At 43.5% G+C, this 21,923-nt stretch overlaps 1 protein-coding gene across 1 annotated transcript; it reads right to left on the bottom strand.

Annotated features, from left to right (window-relative positions):
• Positions 1 to 585: 585 nt before the first annotated feature.
• On the bottom strand, positions 586 to 21,084 carry LOC144946110 (YY1-associated factor 2-like). The gene is made up of 4 exons (XM_078874851.1): positions 20,796 to 21,084; positions 16,277 to 16,402; positions 12,679 to 12,840; positions 586 to 6,362 (listed from the first exon to the last, which is right to left on the bottom strand). Exons 1-4 carry the CDS (start codon positions 20,819 to 20,821, stop codon positions 6,089 to 6,091), a joined length of 588 nt encoding a protein of 195 aa, XP_078730977.1. The 5' UTR covers positions 20,822 to 21,084; the 3' UTR covers positions 586 to 6,088.
• Between the last annotated feature and the right edge of the window lie 839 nt (positions 21,085 to 21,923).

The raw sequence follows: 21,923 nt of genomic DNA, 5'->3' as shown, positions 1-21,923 counted from the left end.
GTTTTGTCTGATTGTAGACAATTTTAAAAAATCAGATGTTAATTATTATATTTATTGAAATATTTTGCCTCGCAAAGACAGGCTTTATGATCTAGTCTTTAATCATATAAACTTACTGAAATTAATGTGACTGTACCAACAATGAATGCATACGATTTTATAACACACCTACATTGGATATTAAGGGCAAATAACCTAATAATTCACATGCAATATACAGGCTGTTTTAAAAAGATGGACCCAATTTCAAAGACATAGTGATTTGAACTCGGGTCCATTTTTTTTAAACACCCTGTATATTTTGATTTAAAGCTTTCGTGACTGCAGGGATTCATATTCTTGGTTCTTTCGGTAAAGTCACGTAGAAGGGAAATAATAAAACAATCAAAATATAAAACAAAATAAATTCTCACGACGTTTCGACTGCAACACAAGCAACCATCATCAGCTGATGATGATTGCTTGTGAGAATTATTGTTTTATATTTTTATTATTTAATTTATTTCCCTTCTACGTAACTTTACCGAAAGAACCAAGAATATGAAACCTTGTATATTGTGAGAGGAAATGGCAACACTCCAAAAGCAATATTGTGTAATTTATTATACTTCATGATACAAAAATGAGTCAGAGGACAAATGAATAAGCCAATACTTTTGCTAATGTATGCAAATAGACAAAGTATAAAAGGTGAAACAAATTGACAAAGTGTAAAACAAGCCACGTATAATACGTAATATGTACTAGCACCACTTAGACATTTCAAGTATTTGTCAACTACCCACCGAGAATATTCAGTCCATCCATATGATTACATCAACAACAACCTTGTCAAACATGACGCATCGACATTTATTAGCAGGAAATTCTGAAAGAAAACCACGTTTTTTTCTGATATGCTTATTATGGCATAACAATAGTAATAATACAATATTAAACATTATTTTAATAGCTCAATATATGATTTGTCAAAAAGTCAGCACAAAACGTTATGCATGAACATACTTAAGGCTGACAAACATGCAGATATGAATGTCACTTTGAAGAACATTTTTCTTCAAACTGCTTTTTGGTACTGAATTTGAAACACGAGAACATACGAACAATTTATATTTATAATAATCTGTAGTATTGAAGTTGCCTGTAATGTATGCATGTCCACAGCAAGTAATGGCATAGCATTTTGCTATTGGCTACATGCAGAGGGCTTATATAATTCAAGAGTTACACCCAGGTGCTTAATTTGAGCCAGACCAATCCAGAGCGCTGCTAATATGCCCTTCTCTTATCTGCATGATTTTTGTATATATAAATCTGCTTATAGGATTATAGGCATACAGGATAATTATCATGGCCAGGCATACTTTTGTATCTCGTTGTAGTGCTGATAATCCCTATTCCAAGTCAGCCTAGTCACGTTCCTGAAACTATCCAGAAATTACGTCGTGGTTACACCACTTTCGTTTTTGAAATATAATTTAATGCAACCAAAGAAAATAAAGTATCTGAAGAAGTGTTTTCAAAATGCCATGTGCTTTGTAGAATGTTGCAAATTCTATATAAAGTAGATGAACAGTAGAACTATAGTGATCACAATACAGTTCTGCATTTGCAATGTGACTAGTCCGTTGATCAAATGTGTAAGAAAGGCATTCCAAAGTTTTTACTTTTTAGCTGCCGTGCACGGACAGACACTTTCAAAAATAACCCCTGCGATCTGATCACGTCACTGCAAACATTCCTGTCTTTCGAAGGAGATTCCAATTCATGTTATCGGTGTCATGTCATGTGACAAAGCATCCATCCATTGTGGGATTCTTGCAGAGCAGTGCAACAATTATTGGTAGACCAAAGCCAGGAGGGGACATCTCAGGAGGAGACATCTCAGGACTAGTGCTCAAATGTGGCCTCTTTCAGACAACAGGTAAATAAATTTAGCAGTGACGGTCCCACCCGAAGACGGAGACTTGTGTTGCCTCCGAAACGTCGTGATTTAATTGATTTATTTTCATGTATTATTATTATTTTATTATTTTTTACCTACGTGACTTTACCGAAAAAACCTAAGAGTATGAATCCTTGCAGTCACGAAAGCTTCAAATCTAGAATTAAGGGTGGCGGGGGGGGGCTGAACTTTCCAGCTCACCGTGCTACAGAAAAACAATTCTCATCACACGGCAAGTAAAGCTGGTGTATTTCTCAAAAGGTAAAATACTCCTCCAAAAATAAGCAAAACGTTCAAAGTAATATTTTGTTTTGTTGTCGTTGTAGTTATGAGTGACTAGGCTCAGACCATCACTTTAGAGAACCTGCTTTTATCATGGGCAGCTAACTTCTATTCGAACGCAATTTCGCAGAGAATCAAACCACCTGACCGCTGACCTACATTCAATTTTTAAAATGTGCCACTTAAATTTCGCGAGATACAGGTTTCTCTCACTCGACGCGGGTTCGACTTGTGCAATCTCGCGCTCCGAACCCACTTCTAAGCAACATGTCCGCTCCGTGCGGTTCGCATTCACTCGACATTGCGGCGATGTGGTGGGAACGTGGGACAGCGTTGTGTGTCTACTTCGTGCGCTCCTCAGCAGGCAGCTGCCTCCTTCCGTGCCGTTTCTGCTTTGCTGCATCTTAGCGCATGAAGTGAAAACTCTTATTTTGGGTTGTGTAGCATCACGGCTGTTGATCGATATGCAGACTAATAAAGCGGCGGGGGGGGGGGGGGGAGCCTCGGTCCAGCCTGCTGCAAAAAAATAATCAAAATCATGCGACAATAATGAAATAACCTTCGAAATAAAACCTACCATTAAAAACATACAGCGACTAAAATTATTTGAAATGATTTCTTTTTAAATACATTTACTCGACCGTAAAATAAAATGAAAATACATGTATATAGAAGGAAAAAAAAAACAACGACTGTGCTATAATGAATGTGCTGTGCGTATCGCAACTCCGACAAGACACAAGCAGTCAACGTACACAATGAGAGAACGTGAGGCAACATCCGAGCACCGTAACAGAAGGCGAGAGAATCCGAAGGAAGGCAATGAAGGGCCGATAGCAAGATGACAAGAGGTCGCGGCATTACAGGGAGCTCCATAGTACACACAGTGACAACACCGTCTGGGCCACAGCAACTGTGGGCCTGCATTGCCTGCAGCCTGGTGCCCTGGGAGCACCGTTACGTGCACCAAATGAGTTTGTCATTTGTCTGGCATTGGTCCGGCTAAATGCATGTACGCATGCATGCATGTTGAACTTCTTTCACGCAGTACAGAGCCGACCTAATCTGAGGTGCGGAAATGCAAAAAAATCTGGCAAGTCGTGGTATGACTGTGTACATTTATATGCATGCGCGCGCACACACACTCATTGTAATCGTATTTGCATACTGATAGTCACAATAAATTCCATTATGCATCATTGTAAATTATCAGTCATTGATTATTACAGACGCATTTTATTTTCCCCCGTCATGTACGCGTCTTGCCATAACATACTCGGTTATGTTTCGTCACAACAAAAGTATTGTATTGTGCACATACGGTACAGCACACGCAAACACGCATGCACACATATGCACGGCAATAATTAGTCTCTCATAAGACACAAAACAATTACCGAAATTAATTTAGCCACGTGTAAGTGCTTTAAGTACAACAGGGGCACGATTGATGTGGATATTAACGAGGGCTTAAACGACTACACACATAAAACATACCACAATATCGGTTTTACATGAGGCATGCTTTTGCACTAGCACCAATAAATATGCAAGGGATCACATTAATGTGTGTTTTTTTCTTGTGAGTTACGATTTCACAGTAGGGCTATTATTTAGTTTTATTGTTCCATCGTTTAAATTGATTATGACAGGTCTGGTTTACGTCAAGTGGCATTGGAAAGGCTTTCATTTAAAACTACGCTATGATTGAGATTTTAGACGAACCAGAAATATTTATTAAAACTCTGCATCTTCACCTTTAGCAATTGCTTTCCTCAAGGGCTGCAAGATTTAATACAATGGTACGTTTTTTTTTCTCAACACCAATAGTTAACAGGTAAAACACTAACAAACATTTGCCGTAGAGGCACTGTTACAGAATCAAGAATATATGAATGCATAGCTGAAATACAAAGCAACAGACTACAATATATATATGTATTCGAATTTGCACAATAATTTCTAATATAGGTATATATTTAAGTATATCTATAGAGTACTTTCATTCCATTCAAGTTCCATCAAGTTTATTCCAAGCAATGAAGGTGCCAACTACTATGCTAAGCTAACACAATGCCAGTGTCCCACAGCATATGGAGAGGTAAGCTACATTGAGCTCTTGCCATTATTTTCGATGATAGTACAGTTTTAATTTTTGTTTATTTCTCAGTCCTTTTCAGGGATTGTGTTTTCCTAATAACGGTTGGCCATACAGCACATTCCACGCAGATCCTTCTCACCCTCGACCATGAAGTGAGTGAGACATTTGTTTCGTTCCCGTCATATTGAACAGATTATGCATCGGTGGGTGGAGTGTGTCTGCATTTGTTCACAACTCGGCAGTCCCAAAATGAAGGTCGATTAAATCTCACCCTTGTGTGAACCCCACCAACCACCACACCGATCCAAGACCCCCTTACAGCCGAAGGATGCAATTCGCATGATGGGAACCTCACAATTCAATCTGTGGTGTAGATTTCACGAAAACCGTGCCAAGATTGCGCTTTACAAGCTCGGTGTGACGCTGTCGCTTGTACGACGACGCACGCTAAGGGGAGCGTGCGGTTCAAATCACACGCAAATTGATGCAGATACAATAAATTTAACTCCAAAAACCGAATGTTAAGCGAGTGTCCGTACAAACTGGGCAGCAAGGATTTTACAGAACCATGTGCATTTGGCAGGGTTCATTATCTTTCTGATAATCACACCGACATTGTGGAGTGCACACCTATGACTTAATCATATCCCAGATACAAATAGTTAATTGGGCAAGTGTCAATGTGCTCTCACTTGCCAGGCCGAATATGTGCTGCACTCGATTAGATCATGAGAACATGTTCAAATTATATGCGGCAAGCAAGCCCTCCCCACATTTAAATGCCGTGCCATGGCCGAAAAAAAACGTCTCGCATAGCAGCTGGCACAGCCAATAGCACAGAAGCGCACACCACGATACAGCCACCGATGTAGTATGTACAAACACAAGGCACCACAAACGTATTCTTGCCACGCATTGGAAAGGGACAACCGCAATAGAGAAAAACAACTGTTTACGGACAGCAATATATAAAGTTAACCGTCTGAAATCCCTGTACTGTATTGTAAAAATGCCATTGTCTTTTACACAGCCAAATTGAATAGAAGCTTTGTATTTACTGAGCAATGCAGATTATTTGCAGTGCCAGTGTGTGCTGTAGAGCTACTACTATTCACGTGTTATACTAAAATGACACGTATGTTATTAAAGTAAAAAAGGTTCAGCTCCATTGTTTATGTATAAATAAACACGTACATTTTTTTGAGGCCAAAACATTAGCACCAACAGATTTTACATTTGTTTCTATTTTGAAAGCACTTATTGCTCTAAATTAACTAATAACTTTTGTTTGACAGTCTCTAATGTCAGATCAGTTTTGGCGCATCAGCACCCAATGTTTGTGCTGAGGTTTATCACAGTGAAATGTGGCATATACAAGTTCATTGGTGAATTGACCTTAAATTTCTGTACACTGAAAAGTCGGCGTGATACAGCCTATGGAAAAAACAAAACACTGCTGGTATAAGATATGCTTACGCAGCATTTTATAAGGTTTTATAAGTTGGGAAAAAATATGGTTGACCAAGGCACACATTTACCTCGGCTATAAAAACTGATTCTCAGTGTAGTTCCGGTGCAAATGCATACAGCGATAAAAACACGGCACTATTTTTGGGCCTGCCAAAAAGAAGCCAAATTGAAATTTCGCCGCTCTCCGAGCACTTTAAAGAGACTTCACAGCACGCAAATCAATCTGCGACGGATTCCTACGCTCGCCACCCTCCCCCCCTCCCCCTAACACCGCCACCTCCACCGCCGCTTCAGTGCGAGTCTCCGCTCAGCGACTCGTCCCTCTGCGGCGAGGTCGGGTGCGAGGGCTCATCTCTCTCCGTGTTGCTGTCGGAGCTGGAGCCGCCCCTCTCCGAACCGCCCCGGGCCGCCCCGCCCGCCGACGGGCCCTTGGGGCCCGTCGCCACCGCGCCGGCACCTGCCGTGGGCTTCTTCTCCTTGAAGTCGGTGATGATGACGGTGACGTTGCCCACGGTGACCGCGAGCTGCTGCCCACTGCTCCTGTCGATGTTCTTCAGCTTGGGCCTGCCCCGAGATAGGTGCGAGAAAAAATAAATCAACAACGGCACCGTGAGCGCGACGACGCAAGGACCGCTTGGGTCCAGGCGGGACTGCGGTGGGATTTTGGCCGTCTGATAGTTGGAAGACTGCAGAGTTCAAATACCAACTTGGCCCTTCCGTCACGCTTTGGCTCGTTAAGTCTGTGAAGTAAAACTCGTCTTATCCGCTACCCTATTATCCACTCTTCCTATTACACTTGGGGCTTGGACAGATGCGTGAGACTTCCTACGATTGGTGTTAATCCGCAGACAGCAGACCCAGAAGATGCCACCAGGAAGTGCGTTGTTATCCACCATTCACAATTATTTTGCGGGTAAGATAAGATGCGTAGCGCATGCACTGGATTATCCATGTTTATCCACAAATGTTGTGGTAGATAGGATTTATTTTTACCGATAATTGTGGATAGAATGATTAACCAAGAGAACCAACTCCCCCCGCTCTCATCATTATGAATAAAAAAAGTTCTACCGTGGCACATGTCCATCATGTGTGCCTCTCCATAATAGTCACTACATGATCTGTATCAATAAACCTCCTTGTTACAATATTCGTGACCTCTTTGGCTTATTACATCTTCAATCATTTTGGTAGTTCACAATCTTTCTTTCCTCATTATTTTCTCAGTGGTTTTACAGAGTTCTACGTATTCCATTTTATTCAGCATATTCATCCTTTTGCTATTCATCCCCTTATTGCATGCATTCTTTAAGATTTTAGATAACTAGTCCTCTAGCTTTCTACATTAACCACCCACTTTTAGTGCACATCACAAGGTTAGCGATCTCAATTTTGAAAGTGACATCCATTTCATCATTCTGCTTCTCTGGGGAGTTCAATCTGTTGCTGATAATGAGTCGTTGTTCCCCTACCTCCTGAAAACTAGATGTTTGACGTTGTCCTAGTCTCGCCTTTAATTAGCTCTGTTCATTCTTTGCCAATGTTAAAATGTAACGTGCATCGCACCGGCCTGCGATCGTTTGCCGTGCTGAATTTGCTAAGGTGAGAGACGTCCCTGACAACGTGGTGTGATTTTTCGTGAAAATTAAGTCACTTTAATTTATAAATGTCGCAATGCAGCCGCCTCCATACAGGCGCGTGTTAGCTTCACGGCCCTAGTGGTTGGGAATTCCAGTTCACATTTTTTCCCTCATTTTTAAACTAAACTATTTTTTATTCTTGGGTCTTTCGGTAAAGTCACGTAGGTTCAAAGAAAATAACAAAAAAAATTAACCTATCTATGTGACTTTACGGAAAGACCCAAGAATATGAATTCCTGCAGTCACGAAAGCTTTAAGTCAAGAATTAAACTATTTTTATGTTTACCAGGTAAGGCCCGCTGATCTATATAGCTCGTTTTCAGAAGCGACCTGGCCACAAGTGATAGTTCAACCAAGTGGCTTATCATGTGGACATTTATAGCAGCCACATACTTCTGAACACGTGTTGATTCTAAATGTGGAGGGAAAAGTCGAGGGAAAAACTGGAGGACCTGGATAAAAATTCCACGCGACCACAGGGAGAACATGCACACTCCATATAAACAGGCATCAGGGTCAGGACCGAACCCACAATCTCCTCCATACCAAGCGAGGGAGAAAACATCTCACCACCGCGGCACTACCAAATTCACTAATAATCATCTCACCCCCTGGACATTTTAACTGGCGTTACAATGAATTTACCAATTGTATCATATCGTAGCTGATTTAGTTATTCATAGAATTGGTACATTTCTAGATCTTCATGGCCTGTTGCAGAAAAAAAATTAATCATCTTAAACTTACAGTAGTTTCAGGACCTTAATATTATCCAGGCAACTCTTCCCTGAAGTACAACTCTTCCTCTGTTTAGGAAATGCATCACAGGACCATGTGGGATGATGATGTGGGGAGACATTCATCCAGCAGTGGATATACACGGCTCATGATGATAAGTCGCTTCAGATTAAGCAAAGAGAGAGTCATTAGTCTGAAATCATCAGTCTGAAATTTAAACATCCACTTAATAACAAGGATGCCCCATTTGCATTCTTACACGTGTGCAAATACACCCACAAGCAAGTTATACGACACGTATAACATGTGTGGTTTTGTAGATATACCTCATAAACACTCCCCTCTCCAAACTCCATTAGCTGAGTTTCAAAACAATTCTCTACCTCTAGGCAGGCTCTGGGTTTGTCTGTTCCGCTTGAGCTATACATTGAGGACACCCACATCGGTGTCTTACTTAACCCATTGCGACAGAGGGTGAAATTGTACACCGATGATGGTACACCAATGATTGTGATCGTATTATTATTACCACGACTACTACGCACGTTTACCCGGGGAAAACCTCACCGAGTGCCATTATTCTTTTTCAGAAGGGTCGTTCCATGTTTTGACAGAAGTTGGGGGGGAGGGGGTACGATGTATATTCCAACTGAGTAAATTGTAAGTCGTTTTTTTTGGTTATCTCTCTTCCATTTGACAAATCTGGAGGACACCGGCATTGTCCAACGACACCAATGTCCACCGCTATGCGGACAGCGACACGCATTACCACGAGCTGGGAATCGAACCGCAAACCTCTGGAAACGCGCAACCGCTCCGATGGTGTCACCGTGGATCTTTCTGAAGCGGCAATTCCTCATTTGTCGGTTGACAAAAAAAAAGGCCCAGCGTACTCTCATCCGTCGTCACGAACAAAACAAATCACCATTTTTAGTTGGCTGTCAATGAAATCAAGATCGGTTGTCAAAATGGAGAGCCCATCCCTTAACGATAAGATTGTGCAATTTTTCGACTTGATTTGGCACCAACCACTGAAGACGAGTACTGCCAAAAGCTTGGTTGTGCAAGGGAACAGTGACTTAGATCAATGGAAATACGTGGTACATTTGTGCAAATCTAGCTTGACATCATCTGACAATCAACTGAAGACATCGCATCAATTTTTATTACAAGATAACAATCTTCATCCATTGTTAACTTTTAAACTATGTGATTACTTTACACTATCAGTAGCATCTATCTACCTTAATAGAATAGCAGTTTAAACAATATTTACAAGTGGTGCCACAGTACACGTATTAATGTCAATACGACCTAAGTTAAATATACACTGAGGGGTGTTTCCTCAGAATTGCCAAATGCCTTGCAGAAATAACAACGTGTAATAAAACTAGAAAATGATAGATTGGCCTGTCGCCAAAGCATATGGGTGTGCTGCTACTATTCCTATTACACGAGGGCCTGGACAGATGCGCGGTGTTAATCCGCAGACAGTAGACCCAGAAGATGCCACCAGGAAGTGCGTAGTTATCCACCATTCAAAATTATTTCGTGGGTAAGATAAGATGCGTAGCGCATGCACTGGATTCTCTACGTTTACCCACAAATGTTGTGGTAGATTAATTTTTGTTTTAGATTTGAAGCTTTCGTGACTGCAAGGATTCATACTCTCAGGTTTTTTCGGTAAAGTCACGTAGGTAAAAAATAATAATAAAAATAATAGAAATGATAATAGAAATAAAATAAATGATATTTTAATTCCTATTATTTTTATTAATTATAGTTACCGATAATTGTGGATAGAATGATTCACCAAGAGAAGCAACTCACCCCGCCCTCATCATTATGGATAAAAAAAAACGTGATACCGTGGCACATTGAACCGTGGCATCAATGCCAAGCAGTAAGTACAATGAATGTGAGAGAACACGTGTTTCTAGTGGTGGCTGCAGCCATGCATAGTCGGGTAGGAACATGCCATCCTGACGTTTTCGTTGCCAGAATGCAAATGTACACAAACTTTTTTTTGCACAATGAGCCCCGGCAGTGTTACCTTCAGTTCCCTTTTTAAGCACTTAAAACCACAGTGATGACAACGTGCTGTTCACACAGAGGGCTCACTTCTTCTTTAGTCTGAGGAAGACCTGCAACCTGCCGAGCTGTACAATGAGGGGGGGGCACCACTTCCTTAGGCGAAAGATAAACATTAGCATGTGAGACAAGCAATCTTAACTTGTGAATGTATTTCAACGTTAAAACGCCTGCGCCGCCCATGGATAAACATTTACATTGTGATGTTGTCATGTCATCAGGTATCAACAAGTTTACAACACAGTAGTGTTGTGATGTACATGCCAGTACTTTGTTTTGTACGCATGCGACCAACTATATAATAAATGTTGTTAGATTTTTAGTTGATTTCAATTACAGTTGTTTTAAATCGGCCATTTTCTTGATTAAAGATTGTTTTGAATACTGATAAGATTGATAAAAAAAATGTATTTCTAATCTTCGACATTTTGTTTCACACTACCTGTTAACATAGTCAGATAAATGCATTTTGTATAAAAGTGAATGTTAGAAGGCAAAATAGCTACAAGTGGCAGATGCCATCTAATAACAACTTTATCTCTCCAATGGCTTTCCGGGTTAAAAACGCGAGTCATTCTGCAATGACGTTCGATGTTTCGCTCCACATCCTGGAAGCTTCTTCAAGCACTATAAAAGAAAGAAGCAATCTAAAGAAGCTCCCACAGCACGTGGAGTGAAAACATCAGACATCAATCTGCACATGAGCTATATTGAACAAATGCAAAAACCTTGGTTATAATCCGGAGCCTACTACGAAACCAACGCATTGATCCGAGTATAGGAATCCCTCGCGATACATAAGTGATGCGTTCCAGGGAAATGATACTCAACTCAAAATTACTTGAAGCTAACTATAATTTCCCATGAAAAATAATATTATAATCAGGGGTTGACTTCATAGCTGACATTTCTGGTAAAGAAAATGCGTGACTAAGTGTCATAAAGTGCGCAAAAATGCATATTAGTATAAGTTTGCATACATTTTAACTCATGATAGATACAAACAATTTGATACAAATACTTACCACAGATGGTCCAGAAGCGACTGATTTGGATCTTAAATTCTGACACTTTAAAAGCCTTTCCATATTTTCGACCATTCCACAACTGCTAGACGAGTCATTTTGGCGGCAGTTAAAGGCGCCACATTTTGAACACATTCTAGAACGTTTCCTGCGTTAACCCAAGTAGTTCTCACCGAGGTCGTGGGTAGGCCAAGCTTTGTAGCAATATAAAAAATACACTAAAACGTCGAATTTAACCTCGAGATTAATACTTTTTCTTTGAAATTTTCCTTGCCAGAGGAGCTATCATCATCAACTGTGGCGTTTTGAACTCATCTCATACGTCATTTATGCAGGAAAAGCTCTGTTATCCTCCATCCATGATGGAGGATGCCGGTTAATCAAATATGCCAGTTATCGGAGAGTTATACTCATGGTTCACCACATTTTTCAAGTACATTAAACTTTTCAAGACAGAAACTAAGCTTACATTTTAACTATGATATGAGAAATAATATACTCTTTTACAGGGATACTTACCAGTCAGTTGCAGAGCATTCTAAGTTGATTGTAGAGAAGCAGTGGGGCAATTTAGAGTACAGTATACAATGGTACAGTACTGTATGTACAGACTGTCGCTAGCGCCACCACTCGGCAGCGTCTTGAGGCTTCCGTAAAAAAACAACAGATCTTTGAGAACCGCACGGCAAGATGCCGGATGGCTATGGGAATTGTTTCCGGATACGTGAAGGACGATTAGTATTGCCATCTATGACAGATGCCGGTTAATGGAGCATTCCGGATGGTAAAGTGCTGTACTTTTACTCTACTTTATTTAAACTATCACGTGATGCTACACAGTATGGCTACATAGCACGTGCACATTGAACGCACGAAATGGCGGGGCTGGCAGATGGAGGCACGTGATCAAGGGATTTTCCGCGGTACGAACTTCGCACGTACAGTACTGTGTTACATCGCACATACAGTACTGTGTTACATCGCACGTACAGTACTGTGTTACATCGCACGTACAGTACTGTGTTACATCGCACGTACAGTACTGTGTTACATCGCACGTACAGTACTGTGTTACATCGCACGTACAGTACTGTGTTACATCGCAAAGTGGACCGTTTTCACCGCGTGAAAAACAAATGCGCAAAAACTTTTGCGCAATTTTTAAAAGCAATGCATATGTGAAACTTTACACTTGCAAGGAAATATGTTCCCCCAATTAGTCAGCAAACGTATAAGCGGAACAACGCACGTGGAAACCTATTGCGGGCGGGATTGCTGTATACGGCGGGAGCAGTGGCTGTCATAAGGGGAACACTTCCCAATGGAGACCCCAGTCCTCAGCGTGACCGGTTGGCAAACATCAACAGGCATCAACCGTAATCATACCTTGTTTTTTTGTTCAGATTCCTCTTGCTTGTGCTGGAAGACGCCTCTCTGTCTTTGTCCAGCTTCTCTTTCTCACCGCGCTCCCTCTTCTCCTTCTTGGTGGGAACACTGAACTTCTGAGCGACCTGCTGGGCGACGAGCTGTGAATTCAGTCGGGGCTTCCTGCGGCCACAGCAGGCAGGCACAACGCAACATGGAACAACATTAGTTTGTCGGTTCTGCGTTGTGAGGGGGTACAGATGGCAACTAGTCAACACGTGTTGTCAATAACACTGCCCCCTAAAATATATAAACGGGTAACGTTTCGGGCAACAGCCCTTCTTTAGAGATCAATCTCTACAAGTGAAAAAAGGGTTCTATGTTGCGAAGAACGGCCATTATTGAATAATATTTGAGTTTTTACAATACAAACGTGATCTGTAGGGCTTCCAAATGTGACTGCATCTCAAAATGCTGTACAAAATTGGAGGTAGGATACCACAGGGCAAACAGGAATATTATCATATGGTATGGTGCTGTGTAAGATACTTATATCGAAGAGTTATAATAAGAGCAAAAGATGCCTTAGGTTTTGACTTGAACAGGTTTACAAAAGTTGCCAGAGTGGACAACTGGGGAAGGGATTTCTAGACAGCACAGCTCACAGCCGAGAAGATGCCACCACCCACCCACACAGCAGAGGTTCACTGGGGGTTATTGACAAAAGGCTTTGGTGCCTGGCACAGCGAGCACACGAGGGGAAGCAGGGGAAGATGTCATGGGAGTAGTTGGCAGAGGCAAGTCCAGGGGTAGATCTTGAAGGGGATGAAGGCAGTCCTTTAACTGATACTGGTAGGAACCTCCTGGTTCCACCAGCCCACAGGAGATTATTGTGTCTGTCCGTCGTACATCCAAAAATGGGAGGGGTGGGGCTGGGTGGAGAGGGGAGGGTGGGGAGGAACTGGGTGGGGAGGGGCTGGGTGGGCTGGGTGGGGAGGGTGGGGCTGGGTGGGGGGTGGGAGGGGTGGGGCTGGGTGGGGAGGGGCTGGTCACCCCGTGGTGCCCTTATACAACTCAACGTTTAACCTACTCACGCCGGCTTGTGCCCGCCCTCAGTCGGGCATATTTGCGGAATACACCACGCCGCCGTTGACCCTGGCCATTGACCGAGCAACCCAACGTTCCTACCAGCTCCCTCCGCAGGAATGTGTTAAAGAATTTCGTAAGCAGCCAGTGGAGGGATCTGTGGAGTGGGGGTGATGTGGTTATGATTACGTATGCAAGGTGGGAAGTCTGGGCTGCTGCAATTTGATTCATTTGGAGATAGTCTTGCAGGTTCCCAAACAAACTTTGTACAAGCGGACTTCAGTTTCAACATCCGCCTGGACAACTTATCCAAGGCAAGGGGACTCTCGAACCTTGGTAAAGTTGGGAGGGAAGAAGATGTGGCTGAACAAGGCGAAAGCAGTTTTTTTTCACGTTCTGAATAATTTGGAAAGTTCCCTGGTTTGTGTTTTTTGTGTAACTAGATTTGTGTGCTCTTGAGCAAACAACATGACCAACTTGCATTGTAAATTTAGTTATCATTATAAGCCATGATCAATCTTCTGCTGGATGAAGGCCTCTCCCCAAGCTGGCACACCACCACCTGTTAAGATATTGCGATGCAAAACTCCATCCAGCACCTGGACACATTGATTTCATCGCTCTATCTACTAGCTGGACATCCTCTTGGATGTGTTCCATGCCATGGTTGCTACCACTGTTCTTATTCTTGGCCATCGTCCCTCTTCTCGTGATTATTTATATTATTTTACTGATATAACATTTCCAGATAATAAGCCACTTTTTGATGGGCTTTCATTTGTGGCCAGGTCGCTTCTGAAAAATAAGTCAATAGCTCAGTGGGCTTTACCTGGTAAGACTTTTTAAAATACAGTCATACCTCGGTATACGACCGCTTTGGAAAACGTCGAATTTGGTACGCGTCGTGTTTTGACGAGAAAAACACGTCTTGGGATACGACGCGCTTGCTAGAACTTGTATGGGTCGGCATGAGTCACCGCGTACCCGCGTAGACCCCGTTCACGACTCCTCCCCTTCCTCACCACCATCCTCGTAGGCTATCAACTCATCTCAGCAAGGTAAAGTGACATAAAATTTTATTTAAATTTATTTATGCATTTATTTAAATTTATGTATGCATTTTAGTAATAAGTAGTGTCTAAAATTATTTAATACAACCCCATTAATGTATAATATGCCATATAAAATATTATTTATTATACTCTGGATAGGATTATTTCCTTTCTCTTTATTTCTTATGGGAAATATTAGTTTGGTATCCGTCAGTTTCGGTATAAGTCCTACCTTCTTGAACGAATTAACGACGTATACCGAGGTACCACTGTATTGCATTTTATTTGTATATTTGTAAGTGATTTGATTACATTTCCTATACTTTGCACTCCTATCGTGTTTTGTATTGTTTGTTGTTGTACCGTTCTGACCTTTCCCGACTGGACACTTGTGAAAAAGAGCTTCATAGTTCATCTGATTTCTCCAGGATAAATATTTCGATTCTGACATCTCCTGCCTCCCGAGTCCACTTTTCAACACACTTCGGATGATGTAATTCATCTGCATGTATTCTCTAATCTATTTATTCATTTTTCTGTCACTAATTTCAATCAAACATCTCTCCACGCTTCTATGCACATTTTTCTCTTTTGTTCTACATCTTTCGTGAATGACCGTGTTTCTGAACCATATGTCATAGCAGGTAGCACACATTGACTCAAACATTGGAAAGCGACATGAATGTTCTTAGCATGCTGAGAACCATGAATTATTGAATACCCGAAACTGATCAGTCATTTATTTTGTTTTTTGAAACCAATGCTTGCCATCTGTTGCCCGATCCGTAATGCCCACTTTTAAGCAGATGGCATACCTTGACTGACCATGATGATGATGATGATGAATTAACTGGCTCGGTTCGTAGTGTGCTAATGACAAGACTACCCAGAAGAAGGAATTTACAGACAGTCCTCGACTTACAAACGGGTTATGTTCCCGAGACCCGTTCGTAAGTCGATTTGTTCGCATCTTGCAACTAAATATTTAAATGCAAGTACGGTCAGTGTTATAAAATGTGTTATGGTTCAACAAACGCATTGTTAAATAATAAGAAATATTGTACATTTGTATATAATACTGTAATAAATACTGTAGTGTAAATAAAACATAAAATAAAGTACCATGAAAAGAAAAAAATCGGTTATATTTTCACTTACCTCGAGCCCTGATGCTGGCTTGCTTGTCGCAAGGGCGCAGGATGATGGGACTATTTACATCTCGCCGAGGATCGCTCCGCAGAACAAAATAGTCCCGCGGTTCGGTTTGTAAGTACGGACGGTTACAAATAACAACATCTTACGGCGGTTCGTTCACAAGTGCGGATGTTCGCAAGTCAGGACATTTGTATCTCGGTGAGTGCCGGTACTTGCACAACATCTTACAGTACACCGTCGACACAAGGCTGCTCCACGCGAGAAAATTCACCAGCTCACAGGAGGAGGGGGTTAGAAGCAGAAGGCAAAAGTTATCAATTTCTCACCGTGTGGACGTGCCTTTCCGCACGTCGCAGATGCTGCACTTGAACGCCTCCGCCCTGTTCCTGAACGTGCACACGCTGCAGTCCCAGTATGCCTCCTCAAACAGAGCCTTCGCCTGTCTCTTCGGCCTGTGGGGAATTGTAAAAAAAAGAAAATGTTGGGTCGGCCGTGGAGAAGGGGGAAAGGGGGGGGAGAAAAAGGGAGGAAGAAAAAAAACGTGGAGCAAATGGGAGGATTGGACAAGAAGGATGGGCACAAGACGAGACGGTGCAATTGCAAGCGAGGGAAATTCACAGGACATGACCCAGGTCCACCCTTGCAAAACAGGCAATGTTGTTTCATGTATCTTAATGGGTCTGTTTCACCGTCTGGTTAAAGAAGGGATAGCGGAGAGAGCAAATGGCTGTGCATTTAACGGGACACGTAAAACGCACGTCTATACGCTGATATGCGTGCAGTGCATGTACCTGTGTTTGATATTCACATGATGCATATTTAATGCATCGTGTGAATAGAATTACAGGACAGTATAGTACACATGTGTTGACACAGATATGTACAAACAGTGCACAAATCACGTACATACAGGGTACACACAGATTTGCATTTTAAAAAGACATACTATACCTATGCATAATAATTACATGTAAAAAATAAAATCATTACACGCATAGATATTACTTAAGGCGACACACAGATGATTCGCACGTATATACTCGCATAACGAGAGAAATGCATACATATAACACACGTATACATACACTTAAGATATTTTATATTCTTTATACACAACAGAATCAGTACAAATTCACAACGATATGTGTCGTGTAACCGAGGGGAAAGAAAGTTCACAATGTTGTCGTGAAAATGGCCTTATTTGGGAAATACTGTGGTTTAGTCTTTTAAGCCAACAGATGCATACATGACATGTAACATACACAAAGGCAAATCACTATGCACATGTACAAGGCCTGTGTATACACTCCTCACTGCATACAAATGCATATATAGACAAAATAAATAACGAATGTCAAAACCAGTCCAGTTTGCTTGTACTGAACCAATGCTGCACATATACAGATACGTCACGATGCATGCGTATGCAATGTGTGCGCTCTAACGCACGAATGAATACACACGTGAATAGACTCTCTATGTATGAATACATCGCTACACACATGTGCATATTGTGTATACTCGAATGCATAAGCGAAGGAATGGCTGTCACTACCACACCTCACTTTAAATCATTTACCGTAAATTTACAAATTGTTAACTCTTTAGAGCATTTCTCTCCCACCACCTCCCACAGTGCTCCAACCAAAAACAGCCATCTACCATCAGCCAAACTCAAACCTCATGCCATACTTTTCTCACCTCACTTCCATCTTAGGCCTCCCCCCTCTACTCACTGGTGATGTTGACACCCAAGCTGACGATTCATCAATTGTCCTTCCCCCGCAACTCTGATTAGCTCGGTTGGCTACGTACGGTGTGAAAAGAGTTCTACACGCAAACACACAAGTCACTCTTGAACTCCATGGATCCCTCCCATTCTAATTTCATCTCCTACTCAACAATCTCGCAACCTCGTGATCTCCAACACCACGTCCACCAGTAGGTCGAGTGTCCATCGGGGTGAGGAGACTGGGTAGGAGCGACTGATGGATGCCAAGAGTAACTGGAATCTGGTTGAATGTATAGTCAGTTCTAATCACCAGTAATATCACGTGACTGGACCACCGCCACAAGCTACTAATTTTCCCTCCCTAGGCCACCTCCTTCCGAGTTTCCAATCTCCTTCCACGCCAGTCAAAACGTAAAAAAAAGAGTTAAAGTTGCAAATGTGTAATGCGCACAGATTCCGTAGATTCAGAGGCGCAGAAAACCACAGGCAAGTGGGAAGGCAGTCAGAACCAAAGCTCGGTGGGGTCCTGTGTTACCCAATAGCTAGAATGAGCTAACTATTTACATGCCGATTAAAAAACATGGCCATTAGAAAACATTCTCGAAGTTCTCATCGTGCCCAATGGTGTTTAGTGCCGTCTCAAACTCACATTATCCACTCTTATCTCTCTGCCCCCTCTATGTATGTGCTATATAGAAGGATCATTGCCCATAAACGTCGCCTATTAAACAATAGTTCTTCATCTTTTACGGCACTTACTGAATCATGTGTTGAGTTTTGTTCTTCCTAAATTTGTTTGATGAACCCAACTCCATTGATGTGGGAGGAAACCAAAGCAACCGGAGAAAACCACACGCGTAACGAGGTGGTCAACACTCCTCCCCACACGGATGGGAGGGAAGTCCACATTTGCTGTCCCTCCGTTATCCTGGCAAGGCAGAGTATGGGTCACCGCAATGCCCATGGCAAGGGTGTTTCACAACACGTGTGCGATCCACCATGCCTTGCCACCACAGTGCTGGGTTACAGGTGGAATGCACCAGCTTGCAACTACTGCCACACATCCATCGTATTAACTTCCCTGCTCCGCCATCTGTCTTGTCCATCCCTTGCATCATAGTAGGCTCCAAGTGGACTTCCTTAAGAGCATATTCATGCCACTTCGTCTGCCAGTGTGACCTCTCTTCCCCTGCTCTAGAATCTGACCCTTTCTAGAGCCACATTACCTTGTCCTTTCTGGCACACAACTGCTCTCAGTGAGTAACAACATTAACCCCATTGGTCATGGACTTGTAACCCACTGCCAAATATGGAAGACTCGCATCAATCTCTTGAGTATCAACTCAATCCAGGGACCAAATCAGACCTACACTCTGCAATAATGATCACACGCTGGCATTCACGCCAGGATTGCCACGTGTGAACAACTTACGAAAAAAAAGGCAGGTGGAAGATTTGGAATGGTTTAATGGTGAATCTGCTCCTCCCAATTGACCTGGATGAGACTAGAAGGCGGAACGCGAGATGGCCACACAATGTAACTACAAGAGCCTGAGTTCACATCTTTACTTCGTACACGGGTGTAGTTTTACGACCACATCCAACAGGATTTCCAATTCAAAAAATGCATCTGGCCTTATGACAACACATATTGCTTTCATTTAAATACCCAGGCTCCAGAGGCTGTACGCAGCAACCTGTATAAAAATAAGCAATTATAATCATGACTTTATATTAAAACACATACACATAGAGGTCCCCCGTGTAGCCTACACAGGCTGTTGGGGCAAGTGCTGTTAGCGAGCACCTATGAGGGCCGGCACGGCACACGATGGGGTGGGTGGCCACCACCACGCCCGGCCGCCTTTGTCTCCCCAGTGGCGATGTTGACTACACACCGCTACCAGGTACTCACTTTAGACTGAGTCGACCTATATACACAATCACACACACATTCAATTACACACACACACATGTACACACTCACACATATATACAAATCACACGCATTTATTTACACTCACGCACAAATACACAATCACACACACACACATACACACAACCGCACAACAAAGACAAAAACAAAGATCCCCCATATAGCCTTAACACACTGTAGGGGCAAGTGCTGTTAGCGAGCACCTATGAAGGCCGGCACGGCACACGAGGGGGTGGGTGACAGAAACACGCCCGGCCGCCTTTGTCTCCCCAGTGGTGATGTACACACACCGCACCAGGTACTCACTTTAGGCTGAGTCGACCTAGGGGAGGCCCGGGACTGGTTCAGAAACAACCGCACACACACATATACACAGTCGCACACACATACATACACAGTCGCACACACAATCAATTACACACATATACACAATCACACACACAATCAATCACACACATACACAATCGCACACTCACACACAATCGCACTCACACACACACAATCAATGACACAATCACACACAATCAATTACACGCACATACACAAACACACATACACACACTCACTCACACACAATTACTCACACACAATTACTCACAATCACACTCACACACAATCACACACACACATATACACACACACAATCACACATACACACAATTACTCACACACACAATCACACTCACACACAAACACACAATCACACACACACTCACACACAATCACACACACAAACACACAATCACACACACAAAATCACACAATCACACACACAATCACACTCACACATAATCACACACAATCACACTCACTCACACACAATCACACAAGCACTCACACACTCACACCGATCTACACAATCACACACTCACACAGCCGCCGCCGCCATTCGCCACGATGTGGCGATCACGTCACCACGGCGCGCGCGTGCCAGGCTAGGTGCACTTTAAAGGCCACGTGAAGTGCTACACAACACGCACACACCGACACAAATAGACAAAGACAAAGCTCCCCCGTGTAGTCGACACAGGCTGATGGGGGCAAGTGCTGCGAGCGAGGAAGCGCCGACTACGACCGACACATGGGGGGGGGTGGTAGGGGGAGGGGGTCGCTGTATCCAGCACCACGCCCGACCGCCTTTGTCTCCCCAGCCGGAACGCGCACACGACGACGTTACCTTGTGGGGCTTCTTTTGTCGCCCATCGCGATGTGGCTGGCGGCCACGCAGAGAGAGAGAGAGGCGGGTGGTGGTGATGGTGGTGGTTGTTACCGACACGCGGGTCGATACAAGCGCGAAGAAGGCGAAATGAAGCGATCACATCGAGCTAAACAACAACAACAAACAAATAGTCGACTGAAACAAACAAAACAAAAATGTAGCAATAAACAACGACGTTAAAAGAAATGGGAGACGCTGAACAGCGGCTTCGTCTCACACCGCCAGAGACGAACAGCTGAGCAGCTGCCCCCCCTCCATCCCTCCCTCCCTCCTCCCCCTCGGCCACGTGACGCGAGCCCAGCCAATGGGGCGGCCGCCCGAAAAAGGGGGTGACATCATGGGTTTGTGGGGAACTCGTCCCACGTGTGTGTCGGGGGGACACGGGGAATCCACGTGGTGTGTGTGTGTGTACGTGCTGCGGTTTTGTCTCGGCCCAGACACACCCACGTGGTGTGTGTGTGTGTACGTGCTGCGGTGTTGTCTCGGCCCAGACACACCCACGTGGTGTGTGTGTACGTGCTGTGGGTTTGTCTCGGCCCAGAGACACCCACGTGGTGTGTGTGTGTACGTGCTGCGGTTTTGTCTCGGCCCAGAGACACCCACGTGCTCTGTGTGTACGTGCTGCGGTTTTGTCTCGGCCCAGAGACACCCACGTGGTGTGTGTGTGTGTGTACGTGCTGCGGTTTTGTCTCGGCCCAGAGACACCCACGTGGTGTGTGTGTCTACGTGCTGCGGTTTTGTCTCAGCCCAGAGACATCCACGTGGTGTGTGTGGAGAGCTGGCTCGTCCACCGATATCTACGTGCTGTGTACGTGTGGAGGTCTGTCTCATCCACTCACTCAGAGTGGATGGGTGGAGGAGGCTCGTGAAGGACGCTAATGGGCAGTTGGAAGCAGTCGCACTCCGACATCAGCGGAGGGCAGAGGAGCCGATGCTCACAACATCGGGTGGAGCGCCGGGCGGATAAAACACAGGAAATTGGCACAGTAGAGGGCACAGATGGTACATCGACCAGTCATCTCAGGCAGTCAACCGATGGCACCTGGGTCTTTCCCGTGACCTGCCAGCGAGTATTCTACACTTCAC

This window comes from Lampetra fluviatilis, chromosome 40, assembly GCF_964198595.1.
Source record: "Lampetra fluviatilis chromosome 40, kcLamFluv1.1, whole genome shotgun sequence".
In the NCBI taxonomy this organism is placed as follows: Eukaryota; Metazoa; Chordata; class Hyperoartia; order Petromyzontiformes; family Petromyzontidae; genus Lampetra; species Lampetra fluviatilis.
Note: the sequence above shows the minus strand (reverse complement) of the source record. Positions and strands in the feature narration are given on the sequence as shown.

Coding starts and splice junctions, on each gene's coding strand:
- LOC144946110 (XM_078874851.1), bottom strand. CDS start 20,821: ATGGGCGACAAAAGAAGCCCCACAAG. Junction 16,403..20,795: donor GACAAAAGAAGCCCCACAAG/GTAACGTCGTCG, acceptor AATTCCCCACAG/GCCGAAGAGACAGGCGAAGG. Junction 12,841..16,276: donor CGGAAAGGCACGTCCACACG/GTGAGAAATTGA, acceptor CTGTGGCCGCAG/GAAGCCCCGACTGAATTCAC.